Source organism: Chiloscyllium plagiosum, unplaced genomic scaffold (genome assembly GCF_037043375.1).
Source record: "Chiloscyllium plagiosum isolate Xiang-an unplaced genomic scaffold, Cpla_swu_hap1 HiC_scaffold_12, whole genome shotgun sequence".
Classification (NCBI taxonomy): domain Eukaryota; kingdom Metazoa; phylum Chordata; class Chondrichthyes; order Orectolobiformes; family Hemiscylliidae; genus Chiloscyllium; species Chiloscyllium plagiosum.
Window position 1 is genome coordinate 2,519,783 of NW_028270150.1, and position 24,729 is coordinate 2,544,511.

The 24,729-nt window shown below is 45.5% G+C and overlaps 1 protein-coding gene across 1 annotated transcript; it reads right to left on the reverse strand.

Annotated features, from left to right (window-relative positions):
• Positions 1-788: 788 nt before the first annotated feature.
• Positions 789-22,743, reverse strand: cryaa (crystallin, alpha A). The gene is made up of 3 exons (XM_043701459.2): positions 22,540-22,743; positions 19,406-19,528; positions 789-1,227 (listed from the first exon to the last, which is right to left on the reverse strand). The coding sequence occupies exons 1-3, from the start codon at positions 22,726-22,728 to the stop codon at positions 1,006-1,008; spliced, it is 534 nt and encodes a 177-aa protein (XP_043557394.1). The 5' UTR covers positions 22,729-22,743; the 3' UTR covers positions 789-1,005.
• Between the last annotated feature and the right edge of the window lie 1,986 nt (positions 22,744-24,729).

Genomic DNA, 24,729 nt, shown 5'->3' on the forward strand with positions numbered 1-24,729 from the left:
AAGAACGCAACCATTGCAATTAGATTAGATTAGATTAGATTACTTACAGTGTGGAAACAGGCCCTTCGGCCCAACAAGTCCACACTGACCCACCGAAGCGCAACCCACCCATTCCCCTACATTTACCCCTTTACCTAACACTACGGGCAATTTAGCATGGCCAATTCACCTGACCTGCACATCTTTGGACTGTGGGAGGAAACCGGAGCACCCGGAGGAAACCCACGCAGACACGGGGAGAATGTGCAAACTCCACACAGTCAGTCGCCTGAGGCGGGAATTGAACCCGGATCTCTGGCGCTGTGAGGCAGCAGTGCTAACCACTGTGCCACCATGCCATGCTGCAATGTAGAAGATCTATCTGTACTCAGCTTGTGTTTTGTTTGCCTTTCACATAATAGTTTTGATTTATTGTTAAAAGAGAATCTGCAGCCCTCTGTTACTCTGCTTCAATGAATGACCACCACATTAAAATATAATGAACATACATGATCCATCAAGCCAACCTGGATCTGAATTATCCAGTAAGAACATCAGCTGAGACCACAATAGAAAGGGTGATAGCATTTTGGAATTCCCTATTGCAAACAGCAACTGATCCCAGATCAAAGAGGCAGTGGATGTGAAACTAGCCCACAAATGAACAAGTATCTTAATGAATAGCCAAGGCCTCAGAAGCTGAATGGCCTCCTCCTGGAGCATATCTAAATGGTCCTGGAGATAAAAACTTTGTGCTGTGAGAATATTTATTTTGTTTGATATGGAATGGAATGTGCAGCCACAGTATGAAAGGTTTGATGGTTTATTGTCAGCTCTGTGCCTACTGTCAGTACAATGAAAGAAACTACACAAAAGGAAGTTGTAGACAGGTCTGAAAAAGATGACATGGACATTTGCATCTAGTGTGATGGCTGACAATTTCATTGGTACCTCCACCTTCAGAGCACCACAGGTTTTAACCCAGGTTTTGGTACCAAGGCGAGTGTCTCGCTCTCTCTCTGTAGCTCATGGATCTGCTTTGATCTCAGGTTGGTTACCAAACTTCTCGTCTCGGATCACCGGGATGGGTCGATCTTGCTGGTTGGAATCATCACCTGTTCTGACCTTGGGGCAGCACAATGTTAATAAGCCATCGGCAGACAGTGAGCAGGAAATAGCCGTCTGGTCCAGGTTACCGGGAAGACGGTAAATGCGGCAAAATTCACGGGAAACACGACCTTGCTCTTCCTATAGACAGAGAATAATTCGTCAGACTACCTAGTGAACAATATACAGGTAATTCCTACCTCCCATTTTTGAATATCAGTTGATCCTTCGACACCCCCATTCATAATTCCGCTCCTGGGAGTCCTACTGGCCCCCTACTGGTCCCACTCATAGGCCTGTACCTGGGCTGTTTCAGGCTGTAGTCCCATGCAAGAGAATGTTAAGGTGGTTCATTGATGCCCAGCCCCCTGTATTTTGCAGCCATGAGGAGTCCACATTCCATGCAAACATGGGGTTAGCAGGATGCAGCCCCTTCTTCACCTCCTAAAGGCGTCACTACTCAAATTTGTTTGCACTTCAGCCCCATGCTCCTGATCTTTGGCCACTCATTGTGGAGGAGGTCAGGCAGAAAAGCAGCCTTCCTCATGAGTCTGCTCCTCAGCCTGGCCAATGTCAGATATCCAGGTAGCTGGTGGTCTCAAGAATTGAGCAACCTGACTGCTTGGTTCCTTTCCTCAGGAGCCCCTGTAGAGGGAATGCTTGAGGCCTCAGACAATCAGTGGGTCCAGCAGGGGTTGAAGTTCAGCATTGAACATAGAACATTACAGCGCAGTACAGGCCCTTTCGTCCTCGATGTTGCACCAACCTGTGAAACCGATCTGAAGCCCATCTAACCTCCACTGTTCCATTTTCATCCACATGATTATCCAGTGACCATTTAAATGCCCTTAAAGTTGGCGAGTCTACTACTGCTGCAGGCAGTGCGTTCCACACCCCAACTACGCTGAGTAAAGAAACTGCCTCTGACATCTGTCCTATATCTATCACTCCCTCAATTTAAAGCTATGTCCCCTCATGCTAGCCATCACCATCTGAGGTAAAAGGCTCTCATTGTCCACCCTATCTAACCCTCTGATTATCTTATATGTCTCAATTAAGTCACCTCTCAACCTTCTCTGACACTTCCACACAAAATGATATTTTAATTCAGATTTCAGACTTCTGTTACAATGCCCCTTCAAAGGCTAATACCCTTGCATTTGATTCAATTTGGCTTAACGGTTTTTCGCAGATTTAAAAAGTGTACCCCTACATCTGGAGAAGAAACCTTCTTTGTCTCACATACATCTGCATCAGGGAGGCCCATCATTCACTGCTGGCTTTGGGGACTTTGTTTTCTGTCTCTGTTTTCTGTCTCCCCTGAATCTGGGGAGCTTCTGCTAGTACCTCCATCATATTCCTATAGAAAGAACTCCCTCGAAACCTCCTCACCACCGCATCTTTGGAAGTGCCAATAATATCTCAATTTTAAAGTTCTTGTCTAGTTCTTAAATCCTTTCATGGCTTTGCCCTGATATTTTTGTCACATACCCTCCATGATATCTGCTCACAGTTACACAAGCCCCACATTTTAACCATCCATCGTTAGTGTCTGGGTCCCAGGCTCTGAACTTCCTTGTCTGCATCCCCTTGGCCACTCATTTTTCAAATTCAAGCCCCTGTCTTTGATGAGGTGTTTGCAGATTTGATTGGGGAGTGTAAGGTGAAGGAACCATCAGGAAGTAGTGGTCATAATATGATAGAATTCACCCTGCAGTTTTAGAGGGAGAAGACTGAATCAGATGTAACAGTATTACAATTAAATAAAGGTAACAACAAAGACATGAGGGAGGAGCTAGCCAGAGTTGATTGGAAGGGGAGCCGAGCAAGGAGGATGGTGGAGCAGCAATGGTAGGAGTTTCTGGGGGTGATTCAGGAAGCACAGCAGAAATTCAGCACCGCAGGATTAGAAAAGCCTTTAAAAACTGGCCAGGATAACTAAAAAAACAATAAGGGTGGTGAGATGAAATATGAGCGTAAGAAAGCTGGTAATATGAAGGAAGATTGCAAGAATATTTTTAGAGAGCTAAGAGGTAAGAGACAGGCAAGAGTGAACATTGGACTGCTGGAAAATGAGGCTGGAGAAATAGTAATGGGGAACAAAGAAATGGCAGAGGAACTGAAAGATAGTTTATATCAGTTTTCACAGTGGAAGACACCAGCAGCATACCAGAATGTCAAAAGAGTCAGGGGCTGAGGTGAGTTTTGTGGCCGTCACTTAAGGACAAACTGCTGGGGAAGTTGAGAGGTCTGAAGGTGGATAAATCACCCGGACCAAATGGACTACACCCCAGGGTTCTGAAGAAGATAGCAAAGGAGTCTGTAGAGGCATTGCTGGTGATCTTTCAGGAATTACTAGAGGCATGCAGGGTCCCAGAAGACTGAAAAATAGCTAATGTAACAATCCTGTTTAAGAAGGGAGAGAGGCAGAAGATAGGAAACTATAGGCTGGTGAGGCTGACCTTGGTCATTGGTAAGATTTTAGAATTTTTTAAGGGTGAGATTGTGGAGTACTTGGAAGTGCATGGCTAAACAGAGCTGAGTCAGCATGGCTTCATCAAGTGGAGGTCACGCCTGACAAATCTGTTAGGATTCTTTGAGGAGGTAATGAGTAGGTTAGACAAAGGTCAGCCAGTGGATGTGATCTATTTGGATTTTCAGAAGGCCTTAAAAAGTGCCACACAGGAGTCTGCCAATTAAGATAAGAGTCCATGGTGTTTGGGGCAAGGTACTTATCAGAGATATTAGATTACTTACAGTGTAGAAACAGGCCCTTCGGCCCAACAAGAGCAACCCACCCAGACCCATTGCCCTACATTTGTCCCTACACCTAACACTATGGGCAATTTAGCATGGCCAATTCACCTGACCTGCACATCTTTGGACTGTGGGAGGAAACCGGAGCATCCGGAGGAAACCCACGCAGACACGGGGAGAACGTGCAAACTCCACACAGTTGCCTGAGGCGGGAATTGAACCCAGGTCTCTGGCACTGTGAGGCAGCAGTGCTAACCACTGCGCCACCGTGCCGCCCATATATTTCCCTTCCCATCCCTACCTGCATTTCGGAGAGACCATTCCCTCCCTGAATCCCTTGTCAGGTCCACGCCCCGCACCAACCCACTGTCCCCTCCCAGCACCTTCCCCTGCCATTGAAAGAACTGCAAAACTTGTGCCCACACCTCCCACCTCATCTCCGCCCAAAGGATCCTCCACAATTGACAGAAAAGTATCTGTACTTCCACATGTGTCATCCACAGCACCTGGTGTGGTCATCTCTACATCGGGGAGACAGGACACCAACTTGCAGATCGTTTCAGAGAACATCTCTGGGACACCTGCACCCACCAACCCCACTGCCCTGTAGCTGAACACTTTAACTCCTCCTCCGACTTCAAGGACATGCAGGTCCTGGGCCTCCTCCAACGCCAAACCCTAACCACCTGACATTTGGAGGAAGAACACCTTGGGACCCTTCAACCACATGGGATCAATGTGGGTTTCATCAGTTTCCCCATCTCTCCTCCCCCCACCTTATCCCACTCCCAACCCTCCAACTTGGCACCGCCCTCTTGAACTGTTCCTACCTGTCCATTTTCCTTCCCATCTCACTGCTCCACCCTCCTCTCTGACCAATCACTTTCTCCCCCATCTTCATCTATCTATCATTCCCAGGTACCTTCCCCTGCCCCACCCCCTCGGTCCACAAGCCTCATTGCTGATGAAGGGCTTATGCCCGAAACGTTGATTCTCCTGTTGGAGCGCTGGAAGGTCTCTATGACTCCTCCCATTCCAGATCTGGGGACTTGCCTGTTAGTCCACTCACATACTCCACTTCATTTCTTCATTCATTGGATGGAGGTATCACTGGCTGGGCCAGCATTTATTGCTCATCCCTAACTGCCCTTGAGGAGGTGGTGGTGAACCGCTGCAGTCCATGTGCTTCAGATTGACCTACAGTGCCCTTAGGTTGGGAATTCCAGGGTTTTTGACCCAGTGACAGTGAAGGAATAGTGACATATTTCCAAGTCAGGATGGACAGTGGCTTGGAGGGAATTTGTAGGTGGTGGTGTTCCCATACATCTGCTGCCCTTGTCATTCTAGATGGAAGTGGATGTGGGTTTGGAAAATGCTGTCTGAGGATCTCTGGCGAAATTGTGCAGTGCATTTTGTAGATGGTACACACTGCTGTTCCTGAGTGTTGATGGTGGAGGGAGTGGATGTTTGTGAATGTGGTGTCAGTCAAGGAGGGACACTGCCTTGTCCCTGGATGGTGTTGAACTTGTTGAGTGTTGTCGGAGCTGCCCCCATCCAGGCAAGTGGGGAGTATTCCATCACACTCCTGACTTGTGCCTTGTTGATGGTGGACAGGCTTTGGGGAGTTTAGGGAGTAAGTTACCTGCCTGAGCATTCCTAGCCTCTAACCTGGTCTTGGAGCCACTTTTTTTATATGATGAGTCCAATTTAGTTTCTGGTCAATGGTAATTCCCAATGTGTTGAAATTGGAAAGAAAATTCCACCAGATTTGTCAAAGATGATTTCTCCTTCATAAATCATTTCAGAGATTCTAATCTTTTCCCTGCGGCTGACATGAAACAAAATGATCTTATATCCCCATTGTCTCTCCCCTTGTGAAATAGCTGGGTTACATTTGCTACTTTACCATCAGCAGGAATCTTTCCAGAATCTTTAGAATGCTGAAGGATAATCATCAATGCATCCACTATCTCTATAACCATCTCCTTCACTTTGGGATGAAGCTCATCTAGTTCCCAGATTCGTCAACCTTCAGCCCAGATAAAGTCAGAAAGAACTGCGGATGCTGTAAAGCAGAAACAAATTCAGAAGTTTCTGGGAAAGCTCAGCAGGTCTGGCAGCATCTCTGAAGAGAAAGCAGAAATTTGAAGAGGGGTCACCGGATCTGAAATGTTAACTTTGATTTCTCTTCACAGATGCTGCCAGACCTGCTGAGCTTTTCCAGCAACTTCTGTTTTTGTGTGAGGATGGATAGTCCAGGTAGCTGTGGGAGTCAGTGGATTTATAGTGGATATTAGTGGCCAGTCTATCCCCAGAAATGGAAACAGGGTTGTCGATGAAGGGAAGGAGGAGTCTGAGTTGAAAATGTGTTGCTGGAAAAGCGCAGCAGGTCAGGCAGCATCCAGGGAACAGGAGAATCAACGTTTCAGGCATGAGCCCTCCTGAAGAAGGGCTCATGCCTGAAACGTTGATTCTCCTGTTCCCTGGATGCTGCCTGACCTGCTGCGCTTTTCCAGCAACACATTTTCAGCTCTGATCTCCAGCATCTGCAGTCCTCACTTTCTCCAAGGAGGAGTCTGAGATAGATCAGGTGAAAGTGAGGGCGGGTGGAAATTGGAAGCAAAATCAATTAACTTTTCCAGTTCCGGATGACGGAGGGAAGCAGAATCGAATATATAATGTATATATCGGAGAAACAGTTGTGGATGGGGGCCAGGATGGGACTGGAACAAGGAATATTCCACATACCCCACAAGAGGCAGGTCTAGCTGGGTCCAGCGAATACCCATGGTCACCCCTCTGACCTGAAGAAAATGAGAGGTTTTCAAAGAGAATTTGTTCAAAGTGAGGATGGGCTCAGCCAAGCGGAAGGTGACCTAATAATTCTCAACTCCACTTTCCTGCCTTTTCCCTCTCACCCCTGATTCCTTTACTAACTAAAATCTGTTGATCTCAGCCTTGAATATACTTTATGATCCAGCCTCCTCTGTAGTAAAGAACTCACTGCCTTCCGACAGAACAAATTCCTCCTCATCTCTAAACAAGCAGTCCCTTATTCTGAATGCTGTCCCCTGGTCCTACACTCACCCAGAAGGGGAAACAACTTTTACTCCATCACAAGTTCCTGCCTCCTTTATCTTTGACCCAGACAGGGACGATGCTGAGATGAGGAGTGCCCCTTCCAAACATTGCTAATGGTACCATTACAAAAATATTAGACTTAGACTGAGACTGAATGAAGAGATAGCACTGTCCATACCTTTACCAAGAATAGACCTCAGGGCTCCTTAAGATGATGCTGACACCTAGATTGTGCTGGTTGGGCTTGCAGAATGGCTGCATCATAGTGGCCTGCAGTATCATTCATAACTGCTGGCAAAGGGGGAGAGACCCTGGATGTGGATGAAATGGGAGATTGGTAGCAATGTTCTGAGGATGAAGATCAGGATGATGATCAGGATATTGACCAGGTGAACCATCTCAGTCAGTGTGACAGTGCAATCCATCACTGAACCCAAAAAGCCAGAGATAAACTCATTGAAACTGTCTTCAAGGGTGAACAAGTTAGGGTCAGGACTTTGCTTAATTATTTACCATTCTGTCAGTAAATTAGAAAACCTCCCCTGCTGCATACATACGAACTGGAGCAGGAGTAGGCATTCAGTCACTCAAAACTGTTGCACCAATTAATAAAAAAGGCAGATGGAACTTGTTACTTTTCACAGTCCTTCACTTTTTGGGATCATAGAAATATACAGTGCAGAAGAGGCCCTTCAGCCTATTGAGGCTATACTGACATGAGAAAGACCTGACCTTCAACCCAATCTCACTTACTAGCATTTGGCCAAAGCCTTGCATGTTATGATGTGCCATGTACTCATCCAGATACTTTTTAAAGGAGGGAACTCACCCCTACCAGCCTCCCAGGCAGGGCATTCCAGACCATCACCACACTCTGGGTAAAAATGCTTTTCCTCCCATTTTCCCCTTAACCTTCTACCCCTTACCTCGAACTGTGTCCTCTTGTGACTGACCTTTCAACTGAGGGGAACAACTGCTTCTTACCCACTCTGCCCGTGACCCCCATAATCTTGTACACCTCATTAAGATCACCCTCAGTCTTCTCTGCTCCAATGTAAACAACCCAAGCCTGTCCAACCTTTCAACACAGCTTACAGTTTCCATTCCAGGCAGCATCCTGGTGAATCTCCTCTGCACCCCCTACAGTGCAATCACACTCTCCTTGTAATATAACAACCAGAATTGCACACAGTACTGTAGTTGGGGGCTCAACAAAGTTCTGTACGAATCCAGCATGACTTCCCTGCTTTTGTAATTTTAGACCTCGGAGCAAGAGTAGACCATTTGGCCCGTCGACCCAACCTGCCATTCTGTAAGATCATGGCTGATCTTTTCGTAAACTCAGCTCTACTTACCTGACTTCTCACCGTATGTCTTAATTCCTTTATTGTTCAAAAAAAATCTACCTTAGCTTCAAAAGTATTTACTGAAGTAGCACCAACTACTTCACTGGGCAAGGAATTCCACAAATTCACAACACTCTTGGTGAAGATGTTCTTTCTCAATTCAGTCCTAAATCTGCTCCTCCTAATCTTGAGTCTACGTCCTCTTATCCTAGCTTCACCTGCCAGTGGAAACATCCTCTCTACTTCTATCTTATCTATTCCCTTCATAATTTTATATGTTTCTGTAAGGTCCCCCCTCATTCTTCTAAATTCCGATTAATACAATCCTTCATTCGTCTCTCCTCATAAGCCAACCTCCTCAACTCCAGATTCAACCTAGGGGTGGCATGGTGACTCAGTGGTTAGCACTACAGTCTCAAAGAACCAGGGATCCAGGTTTGATTCCAGCCTCAGGTGACTGTCTGTGTGGAGTTTGCACATTCTCCCTGTGTCTGTGTGGGTTTCCTCCGGGTGCTCTGGTTTCCACCCACAGTCCAAAGATGTGCAGATCCGGTGGATTGGCCATGTTAAATTGCCCATAGTGTCAGGTAGGTGAAACTGAGGACTGGAGATTAGAGTCAGGATTAGAGTGGTGCTGGAAGTGCACAGCAGGTCAGGCAGCATCCGATGAGCAGGAAAATCGACGTTTCAGGCAGGAGCCCTTCATCAGGAATCTTGTCAGGTACATTAGTCAGAGGGGAATGGGTCTGGGTGGGTTATTCTTCGGAGGGTCAGTGTGGACTGGTTGGGCCAAATGGCCTGTTTCCACACTCTAGGAAATCTAATATGAACTTCCTTTGCACCCTCTGTAGTGCCAGCACATTCTTTCTCAAGTAAGGAGGCCAAAACTACATGCAGTAATCCAGGTGTGGCCTCACAACACCTTGTACAGCTGCAACATAACCTCCCTGCTTTTAAACTCAATCCCTTTAGCAATGAAAGACAAAATTCAATTTGCCTTCCGAATTACCTGTTGTACCTGCAGAACAACCCTCTGTGATTCCTTCACAAGGACACCCAGGTCCCTCTGCACAGCAGCGTGCTGCAACGTTTTACTATTCAAATAATAATTCTTTTCACTGTTACTCCTACCAAAATGGATGACTTCACATTTATTAACATTGTATTCCATCTGCCAGACCTTTGTCCACTCACTCAATGTATCTGTGTCCCTCTGCAAAGTTTCACACTGCACACTTTGCTCTGCCACTCATCTTAGTGAATTAATCCTGCAGTTTGAGAGGGAGAAGACTAAAAGATGTCACAGTATTACAACTGAGTAAAGATAACTACAAAGACATGAAGGAAGAGCAGGTCAGAGATGATTGGAAGGAAACTGTAGGCCAGTTAGCCTGACCTCAGTCATTGGTAAGATTTTAGAATCATTATTAAGAATGAGATAGCAGAGCACTTGCAAGTACATGGTAAAATAGGTCTGAGTCAGCACGGCTTCATCAAAGGAAGGTTATGCCTTCTTTGAGGGGGTAACAAGCAAGTTAGATGTAGGAGAGCCCGTGGGCATGATCTATTTAGATTTCCAGAAGGCATTTGACAAGGTGCCACACAGGAGCCAGACAAATAAGAGACTGACTGATAAGAGGTAGTGTTGGGTAAGCTAACGGAGCTAAAGGTAGACAAATCTCCTGGCCCTGATGGAATGATGGTGGGAGAAACAGCAAATGCACTTGTGGTAATTTTCCAAAATTTGCTGGACTCTGGGGCAGTTCCAGCAGATTGAAAAACAACAAATGTAATGCCACTGTTTAAAAAAGGAGGTAGACAAAAGACGGGGAATAATAGACCGGTTAGTTTAACCTTTTCTCTGTAATGGAGAAAATGCTTGAATCTATCATTAAGGAAGAAATAGCAAGACATCGAGATAGAAATTGTCCCACTGGGCAGATGCAGCATGGGCAGGTTATTCTTAATTGATCTACTGGAATTTTATGAAGACATTACAAGCAAGATGGACAACGGGGACCCAGTCGATGTGGTGTATCTAGATTTCCAAAAGGCTTTCGACAAGGTGCCACACAAAAGGCTACTGCATAAGATGCGGGGTGTTACGATTTATGTATTAGCATGGGTAGAGGATTTGTTAACTAACAGGAAACAAAGAGTCGGGATTATGAGTGCTATTGTGGCTGGCAATCAGTAATTAGTGGTGTGCCTCAGGATCGGTGTTGGCACCACAATCATTCACAAGTTACATAGATGACTTGGAGTTGGGGACCAAGTGTAATGTGTCAAAGTTTGCGGATAACACTAAGATGAGTGGCAGAGCTAAGTGTGCAGTGTGAAACTTTGCAGAGAGACATAGATACATTGAGTGAGTGGGCAAAGGTCTGGCAGATGGAATACAATGTTAATAAATGTGAAGTGATCCATTTTGGTAGGAGTAACAGTGAAAAGGATTATTACTTGAATGGTAAAAAGTTACAGCATGCTGCTATGCAGAGGGACCTGGGTGTCCTTGCGCATGAATCATAAAGGGTTGGTTTGCAGGTGCAACAGGTTATTAGGAAGACAAATGGAATTTTGTCCTTCATTGCTAAAGGGATTGAAGTTAAAAGCAGGGAGGTTAAATTGCACCTGTGTAGGTGCTGGTGAGGCCACACTTGGAGTACAGTGTGTAGTTTTGGTCTCTTACTTGAGAAAGGATGTACTGGCACTAGAGAGAATGCAATGGAGGCTCACTAATTTGATTCTGGAGTTGAGAAGGTTAGCTTATGAGGACAGACTGAGTAGGCTTGGATTATATTCATTGGAATTTAGAAGAACGAGGGGGGGGATCTTATAGAAATATGAACGAATAGGTAGGATAGAAGCAGGGAAGATGTTTCCATTGGCAGGTGAAACTACAACAACAGGCCATAGCCTCAAAGTTAGTGGGAGCAGATTTAGGACCAAGTTGAGAAGGAACTTCTTCACCAGAGGGTTGTGAATCCATGGAATTGCCTGCCCAGGGAAGTAGCTGAGGCTTTCTCATTGAATGCTTTCAAAGCTAAGATAGATAATTTTTTGAACAGTAAAGGAATTAAGGGTCATGGTGATAGTGGGAGCTGAGGCCATGTAAAGATTAGCCATGATCTTATTGAATGACGGAGCGGGCTAGAAGGGCCAGATGGTCTACTCCTGCTCCTAGTTCTTATGGTTCTAAGAGCCCATGGTGTTACAGGCAAGGTACTGGCATGGATAGAGGATTGGCTGGCTGCCAGAAAGTAGGATTAAAGGGGTCTTTTTCAAGATGGCAGCCTACTGAAGTTCCACAGGGATTAGTGTTGGGATCACAACTATTCACATTATGTATCAACAATCTGCATGAAGGAACTGAGGGTGTTGTTGCTATTTTTGCAGCTACACAAAGACAGGTGGAGGGACAGGTAGGAGAGTGGGCAAAGGAATGGCAGACGGAACACAATGTGGGAAGTATGAGGTAGAAGGAATAGAGACGGAGACTATTTTCTAAATGGGGAATGATTTTGGAAAACTGTAGCACAAAGGGAATCCTAGTTCAAGATTGTCTTAGGTTAACAGGCAGGATCAATTGGCAGTTAGGAAGGCAACTGCAATGTGAGCATTCATTTCAGAGGGCTACAATACAAGAGCAGAAATGTATTAATGAGGTGTATAAGGCTCTGGACAGACAACATTTGGAACGTTGTGTGCAGTTTTGAACCCCGTATTTAAGGAAGGATAGGCTGGTGTTGGAGGAAGTTGACAAGAATGATCCCAAAGATGAAGGTTTTGCCGAATGAGAGGTGGTTGAGGACTCTGGGTCTGAAATCAATGAGTCCAGAAGAATCTCATTGAAACTTACAGAACATTGACAGGCCTGGATAAAGGCGAAAGTGGGTACTGCAGATGCTGCAGATTAGAGTCAAGATTAGAATGGTGTTGGAAAAGCACAGCAGGTCAGACAGCATCTAAGGAGCAGGAAAATCAATGTTTTGAGCAGGAGCCTTTCATCAGGCCTGGATAAAGCAGACGTAAAGTCTCTTCCACTGGTAGGAGAGACTAAGGGCACAGGCCCAGAGTGAAGTGTCAACACTTCAGAGCGAAGACGAGGAGGAATGTCTTCAGTGTGGTTAATGTGTGAAACTCATTACTGTAGGGGGCTGTGGAGGCCAAGCCATTGAGGGTTTTTAAGACAGAGATAGATAGGTTCCTGCTTAGTAAGGGGATGAAGGATTACAGGAGGAATGGAATGGAGAAACGCATCAGCCACAATCAAATGGAGGAACAGACGTGATGGGCCGAATGGCCTAATTTGGCTCCTATATCTTATGAGAGAAAGTGAGGGCTGCAGATGCTGGAGATCAGAGCTGAAAATGTGTTGCTGGAAAAGCGCAGCAGGTCAGGCAGCATCCAAGGAACAGGAGAATCGACGTTTCAGGCATAAGCCCTTCTTCCTGAAGAAGGGCTTATGCCTGAAACGTCGATTCTCCTGTTCCTTGGATGCTGCCTGACCTGCTGCGCTTTTCCAGCAGCATATTTTCAGCTCCTATATCTTATGATCTAATATGCAAGCAAGGAATCATTTACTGGTGAGAGATTAGCCAGGCCTGGCCATCACAACTTCTTTCATCTTTGGGGCGTATGCTCATTTCACATGAGCAGATGGTTTAAGATTACAAATGACCATACATCCATAAAGTGAATGGTTACTAACAATATTGTATCAACGTGCCACCTACGTACAGTCTCTAAGTATTTTTCTGCAGGTTTCAAAATCACAGGCTGGTGTAAGGAGGGAAACCCAGGCTCAGTGACTTGAGAGGAAGCTTATGGGCATCATACCTGTTCAAACCACGCTGTGTCTCTGAGGGAAAAGGGAACCTGGGGTGTGGTCAAGGTCCCTCCCCTTGCTGTTGATGCTGAGCATCACATAGCGACAGCGATGGAGTGCAGGTCTTGGCATATATCCAGCAGACACTGAGTGGAATGGATCTTGCTCTCCATGGCAGTCACCATGGCCGAAGAAACACTCCAAACTCATATCAGAGCTAGCATTGTCTGGATAAGTTTGATCGACTCCTTCACCTTTTGATCCAGTTTACCAACTGCCTCTGACAAGTCACTGCACTGTCTGACATTTTGGTAGACCATGTGATCATCCTCAGCCTGGTCTCAGGCCTCTGACTGTTGGAGACCTAGGGCGATGTGTGGTGGACAGGTATCAGTGAGGTGACAGATTGAGCTCCCCAGTCTAATCTAGAAGAAGAACCCATTGAGGTGATCGTCTTAGAGCTGGTGGAGGGGACAGGTCTTCAGGCCTCAGGTCTCAGCGGCTTCCTCCTCAGAGGTGGAGGTAGAGCTGAGGGTCTCTGGTGCTGGGCCCATCAGGACAGAGGGTCACTTGGAGTCACTCGTGTTTGTATGAGAGAAGAGGTGGAATTAATGTTTAAGAATTTGTGCAGGTTAAGAATGAGTAAGTGTCAGTGTTAATGGGACAGGGGCACAGCACTGGATTGGTTGCGTACTGAAGTCTCTCTATCCTCACACAGGTAGTCATCCTCCTCTGAAGCTAACTCAAAAAGTTTCTCAAATGGAGTGAGGGGCCTGGGGTCAGTCCACATGTCCCTGTCAGTCTTGGCCATCTCATGGAACTTTCTCTTGCAATGAGACAAAGGGAGGATTGAGTATGATGGAAATGGATAAGAGAGGTTTTTGGGGTGATGCAGGAGTGGGAGAGCTGGTGAGACGTCCCCTGTGAGTGATTGGGAAGTATAGACAACAAGAAGGGTCAACAGTTTGCAAGAGCTATTGACTAGACATGCTGTTGGCAATAATGAGAGCTGCAGTCTGTGTCCTGAGGTGAGATGTGTACCGTGCTGGGGTTAGAGTGAGTGCTGGTAATGAGGGTGAGGAAGCTGAGGGACTTACCCTGACAGATCAGAAAAGATCAATTTCTTCCCTCCTCAGGTTAAATATGGGCAAAGAAACCTCCTGCTGATTATCACAAATTGTTCTTCTAGAGCTAATGAACAACACTTAGAGGAAGCACTGAGTATGGTAAGGGCACAAAATGTACTCTGGGTCCTCAGTCTCCACACGAAGAGTGGCTCAGCAGCAGTACGACTGATCGAGTTGGTCAGATCCTAAAGAGCATTGCTGCTAGACTGGCAGGTAGTGTGGAAACCAACGAGAGGGAAAAACATACTTCACCTCATCCTTGGAGAAAGTGAGGACTGCAGATGCTGGAATACCAGAGTTGAAAAATGTGGTGCTGGAAAAACACAGCAAGCCAGGCAGCATCCAAGGAGCAGGAGAATCGACGTTTCGGGCATAAGCCCTTCTTCTTCCAGCACCACATTTTTCAATTCAACTTCACCTCATCCTTGAGGAGAAAGTGAGGTCTGCAGATGCTGGAGATCAGAGCTGAAAATGTGTTGCTGGAAAAGCGCAGCAGGTCAGGCAGCATCCAGGGAACAGGAGAATCGACGTTTCGGGCATAAGCCCTTCCTGAAGACCTGCTGCGCTTTTGCAGCAACACATTTTCAGTTCACCTCATCCTTACCAATCTGTCGGCTGCAGATGCATCTATCCATGACAATATTGTTAAGAGTGACCTACCTTCACATTGAGAGTATTCTCCTTAGTGTTATACTAAAATGGATAGATTTCAAACAGACCTAGCAACTCAAGACTAGGCATCCATGAGGAACTGTGGGCCATGAGCAGCAGGACAGAAATATAGGAACACAGAAAACAGGACAAGGAGTATATCTTTGAGCCCACTAAAACCCTGCTCTACCATTCAATATGACTATAGCTGATCATCCAACCCACTGGACTATTCCTGTTTTCAGCCATACCATTTCACCCCTTTAGCCCCATGAACTTGTGAGGCATGGGCATCACTGGCTGGCCAGCATTTATAGCTCATCCCACATTCCCCTTGAGGAGCTGCCTTCTTGAAGTCCACATGTTGTAGGTTAACCCACACTGCCCTCGGGGAGGGAATTCCACAATGTTGACAGTGAAGGAATGGCGATATATTTCCAAGTCAAGATGGTGAGTGACTTGGCGGTGAATGCTGGTGATGGTGATGGTGATGTTTCTATGCATCTGTTGCCCTTGTCCTTCTGGATGGAAGTGGTCATGGGTTTGGAAGGTGCTGTCTGAGGATCTTTGGTAAATTTCTGCAGTGGATCTTGTAGACAGTACACACTGCTGCTACTGAGTTTCTGGACTCCCTGGTCATTGGGAACATCTTCCTATTTTTTCACCATCCAGTCATGATAGCATTTTGTAGGTCTCTATGAGATTCCCTCTTGTTCTTCTAAACTCTAGTGAATATATTCCTAACAAGTCTAGACTCTCCTGATTATGCCAGTCCCGCCATCCATGAATCAGTCGGGTAAACCTTCATTGCCCTCCCTCTACAGCCAGAACATCCTTCCTCAGATATGGAGACCAAAATATCACACAATACTCCAGGTGTGGTCTCACCAAGGCCCTGTGTAATCGCAGGTAAAAACAAGGATTGCAGATGCTGGAAACCAGATTAGGTGATCTCTCCACCCTACAGGCACTCTGCCTTTATTCCTGATGAAGGGCTTTTGCCCGAAATATCGATTTTCCTGCTCCTCGGATGCTGCCTGAACTGCTATGCTTTTCCAGCACCACTGTAATCTAGAACCTGTGTAATCGCAACAAGGCACCCCTGCTACTGCATTCAATTCCTTTCGCTACGAAGGCCAACATACCATTTGCCTTCTTCACCACCTGCTGTACCTGCACGCTTACCTTCAGTGACTGGTGTATGAGGACACCCAGGTCCCACTGCACCTCCCCCTTTCCCAATCTATTATTCAAGGAATAATCTGCCTTCCTATTTTTGCTACCAAAGGGGATAACCTCATACTTATCCACATTGTACTGCATCTGTAATGCATTTACTCACTCACTTAATTTGTCCAAATCACAATGAAGCATCTCTGTATCCTCTCCCAGCCCACCGCTCCCTCCCACGGCCACCCCCAACCTGGTGAGAAATTTAGAGAGATTGTATTTAATTCCTCGCCTAAATCACTAATACACATTGTGAATTAAATTGCCATACTCCTAGATATTCATAGGGTTACTCTCTCATGAGAGACTGATAACTCATGGTGGTCTAATGTCAAAGTCACTAGATTCCAGGCAAGGGATTAGATTGATAAGATGGGACCTTCACAGTAACCTCAGCTGGTGCAGGAATTGATCATCACTCTGCATCACAAACAGTCTTCCAACCAACTAAGCAAAACAAGTAACGGGTCCAAGCATTTTTAATTGTGGTACCCCACTAGTCATTGGTTGCCACTTGGAAAATGATCCATTTATTCCTGTTCTTTGTTTCCTGTCTGCTGACCAGTCTATCCAAGTCAGTACACTACCCCAAACCCATATGCTGTAATTTTACATGCTAATCTCTTATACAGGGCCTAATTGGAAGCCTTCTGAAAGCCCAAGTAAACAACCAGAACCATAAGAGAAAGGAAAAGGAGCAAGTTGTTCATCTCCTCAAGCCTGCTCTGCCATTCAATAGGAACATGGTTGATCAAACATTCCTCATTCTGGATCAGTGGTGCTGGAAGAGCACAGCAATTCAGGCAGCATCCGAGGAGCTTCGAAATCGATGTTTCGGGCAAAAGCCCTTCATCAGAAATAAAGGCAGAGAGTCTGAAGGGTGGAGAGTTAACTCACTGCCCGAAACGTCGATTTCGAAGCTCCTCGGATGCTGCCTGAACTGCTGTGCTCTTCCAGCACCACTGATCCAGAATCTGGTTTCCAGCATCTGCAGTCATTGTTTTTACCTCAAACATTCCTCATGTCCACTTTCCTGTCCTTTCCCTCTGACCGATTCCTTGACTGATCAAAAATCCATCTATCTCAGCCTTAAATATACACAAGAGTGCTGCTCCCACAGCTCCCTATGGCAAGGAGTTCCAAAGACTCACAACCCTCTAAGAGAAGAAATTCCTTCTCGTCTCAGTCTTAATTGGCATCTCTTTATTCTGAGAATATACCTTCTGATCCTAGACCCTCCCATGAGAGAAAACATCCTCTCAGTATTTATCTTGTCAAGATCCTTAAGAATCCTATAGATTTAAATAAGATCACCTCTCATTTGTCTAAACTCCAATGAGTAGAGCGCCAACTTGTTTAGTCTTTGCTTGTAAAACAATCCATCCAGACTAGGGACCATCTTAGCGAACTGTCACTGAACTGCCTCCAGTGAAATCATATCTTTTCTTCAATATGTGAACTAAACTTCTCAAGTACTCCAGGTTTGTTCTCCCAGCACCTTGTCCAGATGCAGTAAGACTTCCCTACACGTTTACTTCAGTCTGTTTAAATAGGGGCCAACATTCCATGAGCCTTCCTGATTAGCTGCTGTTTCTGAGTGCTAGCTTTCTGTGTTTCATGCACAAGCTCCCCCAAGTCCCTTTGTGTTGCAGCTTTCTGCAGTTTTTCTACATTTAAGTAATATTCTGTTCTTCTGTTCTGTATTCCAAAATGCACAAAATTCACATTTTTCCACATTACATTCCATGTGACAATATTTTTGCCCACTTACTTCACCCATCAATATCTCTGTATAAATTGTTTGTGTCCCTTTCACAACTTGCCCTTCAATCTATTTTTGCATCATTGTAAATGTGGCTACAGTATATTCACTTCCTTCCTCCAAGTCGTTATAGATATTATCAACAGTCACAATTCTCACACTGATCCCTGTGGAAACTCACTGGTCACAGGTCATCAACTGAAAAAAGAAACCCTTATTCCCACTCGCTGTCTCCTGCCATGAGTTAATTCTCTACCCACGGTAATATACTATCTGCAACACAGTGGGTTCTTTTATTGTTTAACCTTTTCTGGGGTACCCTAATGAACACCTTCTGGAAGTCCAAATATAACACTTTTACTGGCTCCCCTCTATCCACTTAGATTAGATAACTTACAGTGTACAAACAGGCCCTTCGGCCCAAAAAGTCCACACTGACCCGCCGAAGCGCAACCCACCAAGACCCATTCCCCTACACCTAACACTACGGGCAATTTAGCCTGGCCAATTCACCTAACCTGCACATTTTTGGACTGTGGGAGGAAACCGGAGCAAACCCACGCAGACACAGGGAGAATGTGCAAACTCCACAGTCAGTCGCCTGAGACGGGAATTGAACCCGGGTCTCTGGCGCTGTGAGGCAGCAGTGCTAACCACTGTGTCACCGTGCCGCTCACTCTTACTGAGACTTCCTCAAAAAAACTCTAACCAATCAGTCAGACACGATTTCACTCTCATGAGGCTCTGCTGACTCCTCTTGATTAGATTAGTTGGAATCAAATAGAAATAGGCTGGGCCTGTCAAATGTTAATTCTAATCTCTCTCTCAGCACATTCTCTGCAGCTATAACACTTTATTCTGCACTCTATTCTGATACCTTGATGCACTCTGACCTGCCTGTACAGCATGCAAAACAACAGCTTTCACTATATCACTATATATGTGGCAACAATAAGTAAAACAAAAACTGGGGAAAAACACTCCACTGGTCGGAGTCATTCCTGGCGCACAGGAAGGTGGTTGTGATTGTTGGAGGTCAGTCATCTCAGCTCCAGGACATCTCTGCAGGAGTTTTTCAGGGTAATGTCCCAAGCCCAACCATCTTCAGCTGCTTGATCAATGACCTTCCCTCCATCATAAGGTCAGAAATGGCGATGTTCGCTGATGATTGCACACTGTTCAGCACCATTCATAACAGTTAGTCTGTGAAATTTACCTCAAAGGTGAGAGACTGAGCCAGAAACAGTTAACATTGGAGACGAATTGGAGACACTCCTCAGGTACTGAAACAGCTCATGTTCAAATGCAACAAGATCTGGGACTTAGGCTGACAAGCGGTAAATAACATTACCCAGGGCACTACTACATTGGAAAGGCCAAAAGCAACGGCCTACAGTACAGTCACTGAATGAACCTAGTAATTATGTTTTTTTGTCACCAATACTGTCAAGAGCAATGCTGTTAGGTTACAAAGTTATCCCTCACTCAATGACACTTAGTGAAAGGTGATCTGAACACAAGAGAAACCTTTACCCACCTGACGCTCTATGTGCTTGCCGTGAATCTCCACAAAGTCATCAACTAGCTTCACAGTCAGCTCTTCAGGTAAGAAATGTTTGACATTCAGGTTAATCATAAATCGGTCCTTCTCAGAGCGCACCTGAAACACAATATTTGTAAGCAGTAACACACAGCACTTTCAGACTCAACTTGGAACTTTATGCGAAGATTACAGCAGGATATGAATCACTCTCTGCAAGAGTTACCTGTGAGAAAAATCATTCAATAACTTTGTGAAAACATGTGGCGTATGGAAAGCAGAAAGCAGGCCATTCAGCCCAACCAGCAAATTTTGGTGCTTATCTGTCTCACAAATATGTTAACCAATCAGATTTACTCATCCTATCAACCAAATCATTTCATCAGCTTCTCCTACATTCAATTTGTCTCCAATGTTAACTGTTTCTGGCTCAGTCTCTCACCTTTGAGGTAAATTTCACAGACTAACTGTTATGAAAAATTTCTCCTACACTCTGTTCTAAATCACTTCAATTTAATCTTGTCTCTCTGGCCCCTTGCTTTATACCCTTTATTAATGAGAGCAATTTGCTTCTATCTCTCTTTCTCTCCTTTCACAATTGTGACACTTCTGTTAAAATCCTGTGATATGAATGTATCGAACCCTGTGCAGTCCCTGTCCTGGGAGTGTTTGATGGGGATAGTGTAGAGTCAGCTTTACTCTATATCTAACCCCGTAAAGTCCCTGTCCTGGGAGTGTTTGATGGGGATAGTGTAGAGTCAGCTTTACTCTATATCTAACCCCGTAAAGTCCCTGTCCTGGGAGTGTTTGATGGGGACCGTGTAGAGGTAGCTTTACTCTGTATCGATCCCCGTGCTGTCCCCATCCTGGGAGTGTTTGATGGGACAGTGTAGAGGGACCTTTACTCTGTATCTAACCCCATGCTGTACCTATCCTGGGAGTGTTTGATGGGGACAGTGTAGAGGGAGCTTTACTCTGTATCTAACCCCATGCTGTACCTATCCTGGGAGTGTTTGATGAGGACAGTGTAGAGTGAGCTTTACTCTGTATCTAACCCCGTGCTGTCCCTGTCCTGGGAGTGTTTGATGGGGACAGTGTAGAGTGAGCTTTACTCTGTATCTAACCCCATGCTGTACCTATCCTGGGAGTGTTTGATGGGGACAGTGTAGAGGGAGCTTTACTCTGTATCTAACCCCATGCTGTACCTATCCTGGGAGTGTTAGATGAGGACAGTGTAGATGGAGTTTTACTCTGTATCTAACCCCATGCTGTCCCTGTCCTGGGAGTGTTTGATGGGGACAGTGTAGAGTGAGCTTTACTCTGTATCTAACCCCATGCTGTACCTATCCTGGGAGTGTTTGATGGGACAGTGTAGAAGGAGCTTTGCTCTGTATCTAACCCCATGCTGTCCCTGTCCTGGGAGTGTTTGATGGGGACAGTGTAGAGGGAGCTTTACCCTGTATCTAACCCCATGCTGTCCCTGTCCTGGGAGTGTTTGATGGGGACAGCGTAGAGGTAACTTGTTACCACTAAGCAGTGCCATTTCCCCAGAACCAGGTAGCTTAATGAAGAATTTGAAAGAAAGTAGGTGAGAGGTCTGTGCAAACCGACAATCATCTTCCAAAGTTCTGAATGATACTGGAAGTGTTCCTGATGTTTTGGAAAATGCGCATTACTCGGCTACTTAAAAGAGGTGAGAGTGTGCAACTGAGAATTAAGGACCATTTAGCCCAACATTTACTGTCTGCTAATTACAAGATTATTTATGATAAATTGACTAAATATCTGCCAAAGTTTCAGCTGATCAGAGAGAGCAGTGGAGTATTCTAAAGGGTGTGTCATACATGAACCAGAACAAATGTTTTGAATGATTAATGCAGTGGACTGGTGAGTGGATGGATGTCATTTATATGGATTTCCAGAACGTGCTCAATAAAACCCCTCAGAAGAAATGTGAGCTAAAGTTGTAGCTCGTGGAACTGAAGACAAATTCTGGAATTGGTTAGGTGGGTCTTCTTGTGGTGCTGTGGAAGTATCCCTCCTAATGAGCCAGGTAGCCCCCCAACCCTAGGTTCACGTCCCACCTGTTCCAGAGGTGTGTATTAACATCTTCAAACAGGGCAATTCAAAAATGCCTCAAACTGGCTGATCAGCAGGGGGCAGTGGTGAGTGGGAATGGAGGAATATGACTAGTGATGTGACACAAGTATTGTTGTTGGGGTTTCAACTATTCAATCTCTTCATTAACAACTTAACTATTATAACGGAAAATCAAATATCCAAGTTTTTCAATAACAGGTCTGGGCAGCATTCTGAGGCTGTAGATGGCTCTAAAACTCCAGGTCTGGTACATAACTGCAGCAAATGGGAAGTCAGAGTCAACTACATCACAGTTCCTCGGAGCATAAAGCAGAGCATCCACTATGTCCTAAACCAATTCCCATTTCCCTGCCAGTCCTCTCTATGTCCAAACTCATCCCTCACCACTTAGGGCATGCCCTGCCCCCTTGCCCAGCCAGTGTCTCACACCATCTCCCTCAGCACCACCCTCTTCCTTACTTTCTCCCTCACACTCTTGCTCACCATCACCTCCACTCTCACTATTACTCTCTCCCTCACTATGACCCTCTTCCTCACTATCTCCAGCTTTCTCACGCACAACCTTGCCCCACTCACACCCTTCCTCACTCACTCATACCACCAGCATCACACACACACACTCTTCCTCACTCAAATCTCCCCCCTCATTCACATCTCCCCTTCCTTACTAACATCTCCTCTACCTCACTCACACCCCTCTTTGTCTCTCACACCCCCTCCCTCACTCACATCCCTCCTGCACATACAAACAATCCCCTCTTTCTCTGACTTTCTCACTGTGCCCATAACAGGAGAAATGGACATTGTTCATCTTGAGCTGAACATAAATTATTTGCAGTATTAACTGTCCTCTAGAAGGTATTGCTTAACTCAATGTATGTTGACCTGGAAACTTCAGTAGAATTAGTTGTTGAACAATATCTGAACAATTCACAATGTTTCAGACAGATGTCACTCATTCTTACTGGAGTTGCTGTTGCTGCATGAATCATTAATTAACAAACTTTTCAGTTAAAAACATAGATCGTTACCTCGGATATGCCTGAGTCCAGAAAGTTCCGAAATACTGGCAGCCTGTAGTAGGGACTGATGGTGGAAGAGAAGATAGGAAATAGGTCATAGTCGAAAGGACTTTCTCCAAAAAACTGATCAAAGAGGCGACTTGGATAGAAAGAAGCCAGAGGACGTCTGAACCAGGGATACTGAATCGCAAGATCCATTCTCTCCTGCTGGCTGATCACAAAGCTGCAGGGCTGTGAGACCCAGTCACTCGTCCCATTTATATATGTGTGATCACGAATAAAACAGCAGTCTGGATGATTCTGGAATGACAAACTCATGACGGAAGTTGGAAAAACTGTTGGTTGTCAGCAGATGGTGGATGGTTGACTGGGCAGGACACTCCCAGCTTTGCTGACTGTGGAAATTAACTCTCCAAATCAACAGCGGTTCAGGCAAAGGAAGATAGGACAGAGACTGTCAGTATATTTCCATAATCATATTAGTTTGAACAGTCAGTCCCATGACATGTTAGAACCTCCATCACGTGCAAAACATGAATATTAGGAGACAGGTAGTGTCTATCTTAATCCTTCTTGAGTTGTCAAGAGTCACTGTCAAGGCTTATGTTTATTGTCCATCTTTAAGTTGCATTGACCTCCTTGAACTGCTGCAGTCTACAAGCTGCTTATTGTCATACAATGCAATTAGGGAGAGAATTGCCCAGCAATACTGAAAGATTGGTGATACATTTCCAAGTCAGAATAGTGAGTGACGTGCAGGGGAACTTACAGATGGTGGTGCTCCCCAATGGGAGGATAGTTGGAACGAGGACCCAATCCTGAGGAACTCCAGCAAAGATGGTCTTTGGCTAAAATGGTGGACAATTGGGAGGTGATGGTCTAGGGGTATTATTGCTGGCATGTAACCCAGAGAACTAGGTAAGGCACTGGAGACCTGGGTTCCAATCCCACCACGGCAGATGGTGGAATTAGAATTCAATAAATAAGTGTGGAATTAGGAATTTAATGATGACCATCAATCCATTTTCAATTGTCAGAAAAACTATCTGGTTCACTAATGCCCTTTCAGGACAGAAGCTGCCATCCTTACCTGGTCTGGCCTACAAATGTCTCCAGACCCACTGAAATATGACTATTAACTGCCCTCTGGGCAATTAGGGATGGACAATAAAGGCTGCCTCAGCCAGTAACACCCTCAGCCCTTGAATAAGTAAAAAAAGGCTTCAACATCTTATGGTCTTAAAGGAAGTGGCTAATTAAATCATTAATGCATTGGCTTTAATTTTACCAAACCCCCTCAGGCAATGGTCAAATAAATTGGAAAACAGCAAATGTAACTCATTTATTCAAAATGGAAGGGAGACAGAAAGCAGGAACCTACAGGCTAGCTCTGACCAGAAGGGACCTTGTGGTGTAAGTCCATAGCTTCCTGAAAGTGGCTACACAAGTGGATAAGGTGGTCAAGAAGGATACAATATGCTTGCCTTCATCGGTCGGGGCATTGAGTACAAGTTAGCAAGTCCAGTTGCAACTGGGAAATCCTTAATTAGGCCACATTTGGAGTAATGTGTGCAGTTCTGGTCACCGCACAATAGAAAGGCTGTGGAGGATTTGGTCAAAAATGTTTACCAGGATGTTTACCAGGAAGAGGGGTGGGGAGGTCATTCAGGAGCTCAGGGAGTTAGGCTGGAAGCTAAAAGCTAGGACGGACAGAGTCGTCATCTCTGGGTTGTTGCCGGTGCCACGTGACAGTGAGGCAAGGAATAGGGAGAGAGTGCAGTCGAACACGTGGCTGCAAGGATGGTGTAGGAGGGAGGGCTTCAGGTATTTGGACAATTGGACTGCATTCTGGGGAAGGTGGGACCTGTACAAGCAGGACGGGTTGCACCTGAACCAGAAGGGCACCAATATCCTGGGAGGTAGGTTTGCTAGCACTCTTCGGGGGGGTTTAAACTAATTTGGCAGGGGGATGGGATCCGGACTTGTAGTCCAGCAAGTAGGCTAGCTGTTTGTCAGGATGTCCAAGGTGGGTGAACCTAAGGCATGGATCGGTACCTGGGACTACGATGTTGTGGATAGAAGAGGGACAGGATTGGTTGTTGGAGGTTCCTGGTTACAGATGTTGGGAGGGTGGTAAAAAAGGAGGGGGTGTGGCATTGCTAATTAGAAATGGTATAATGGCTGCAGAAAGGCAGTTCG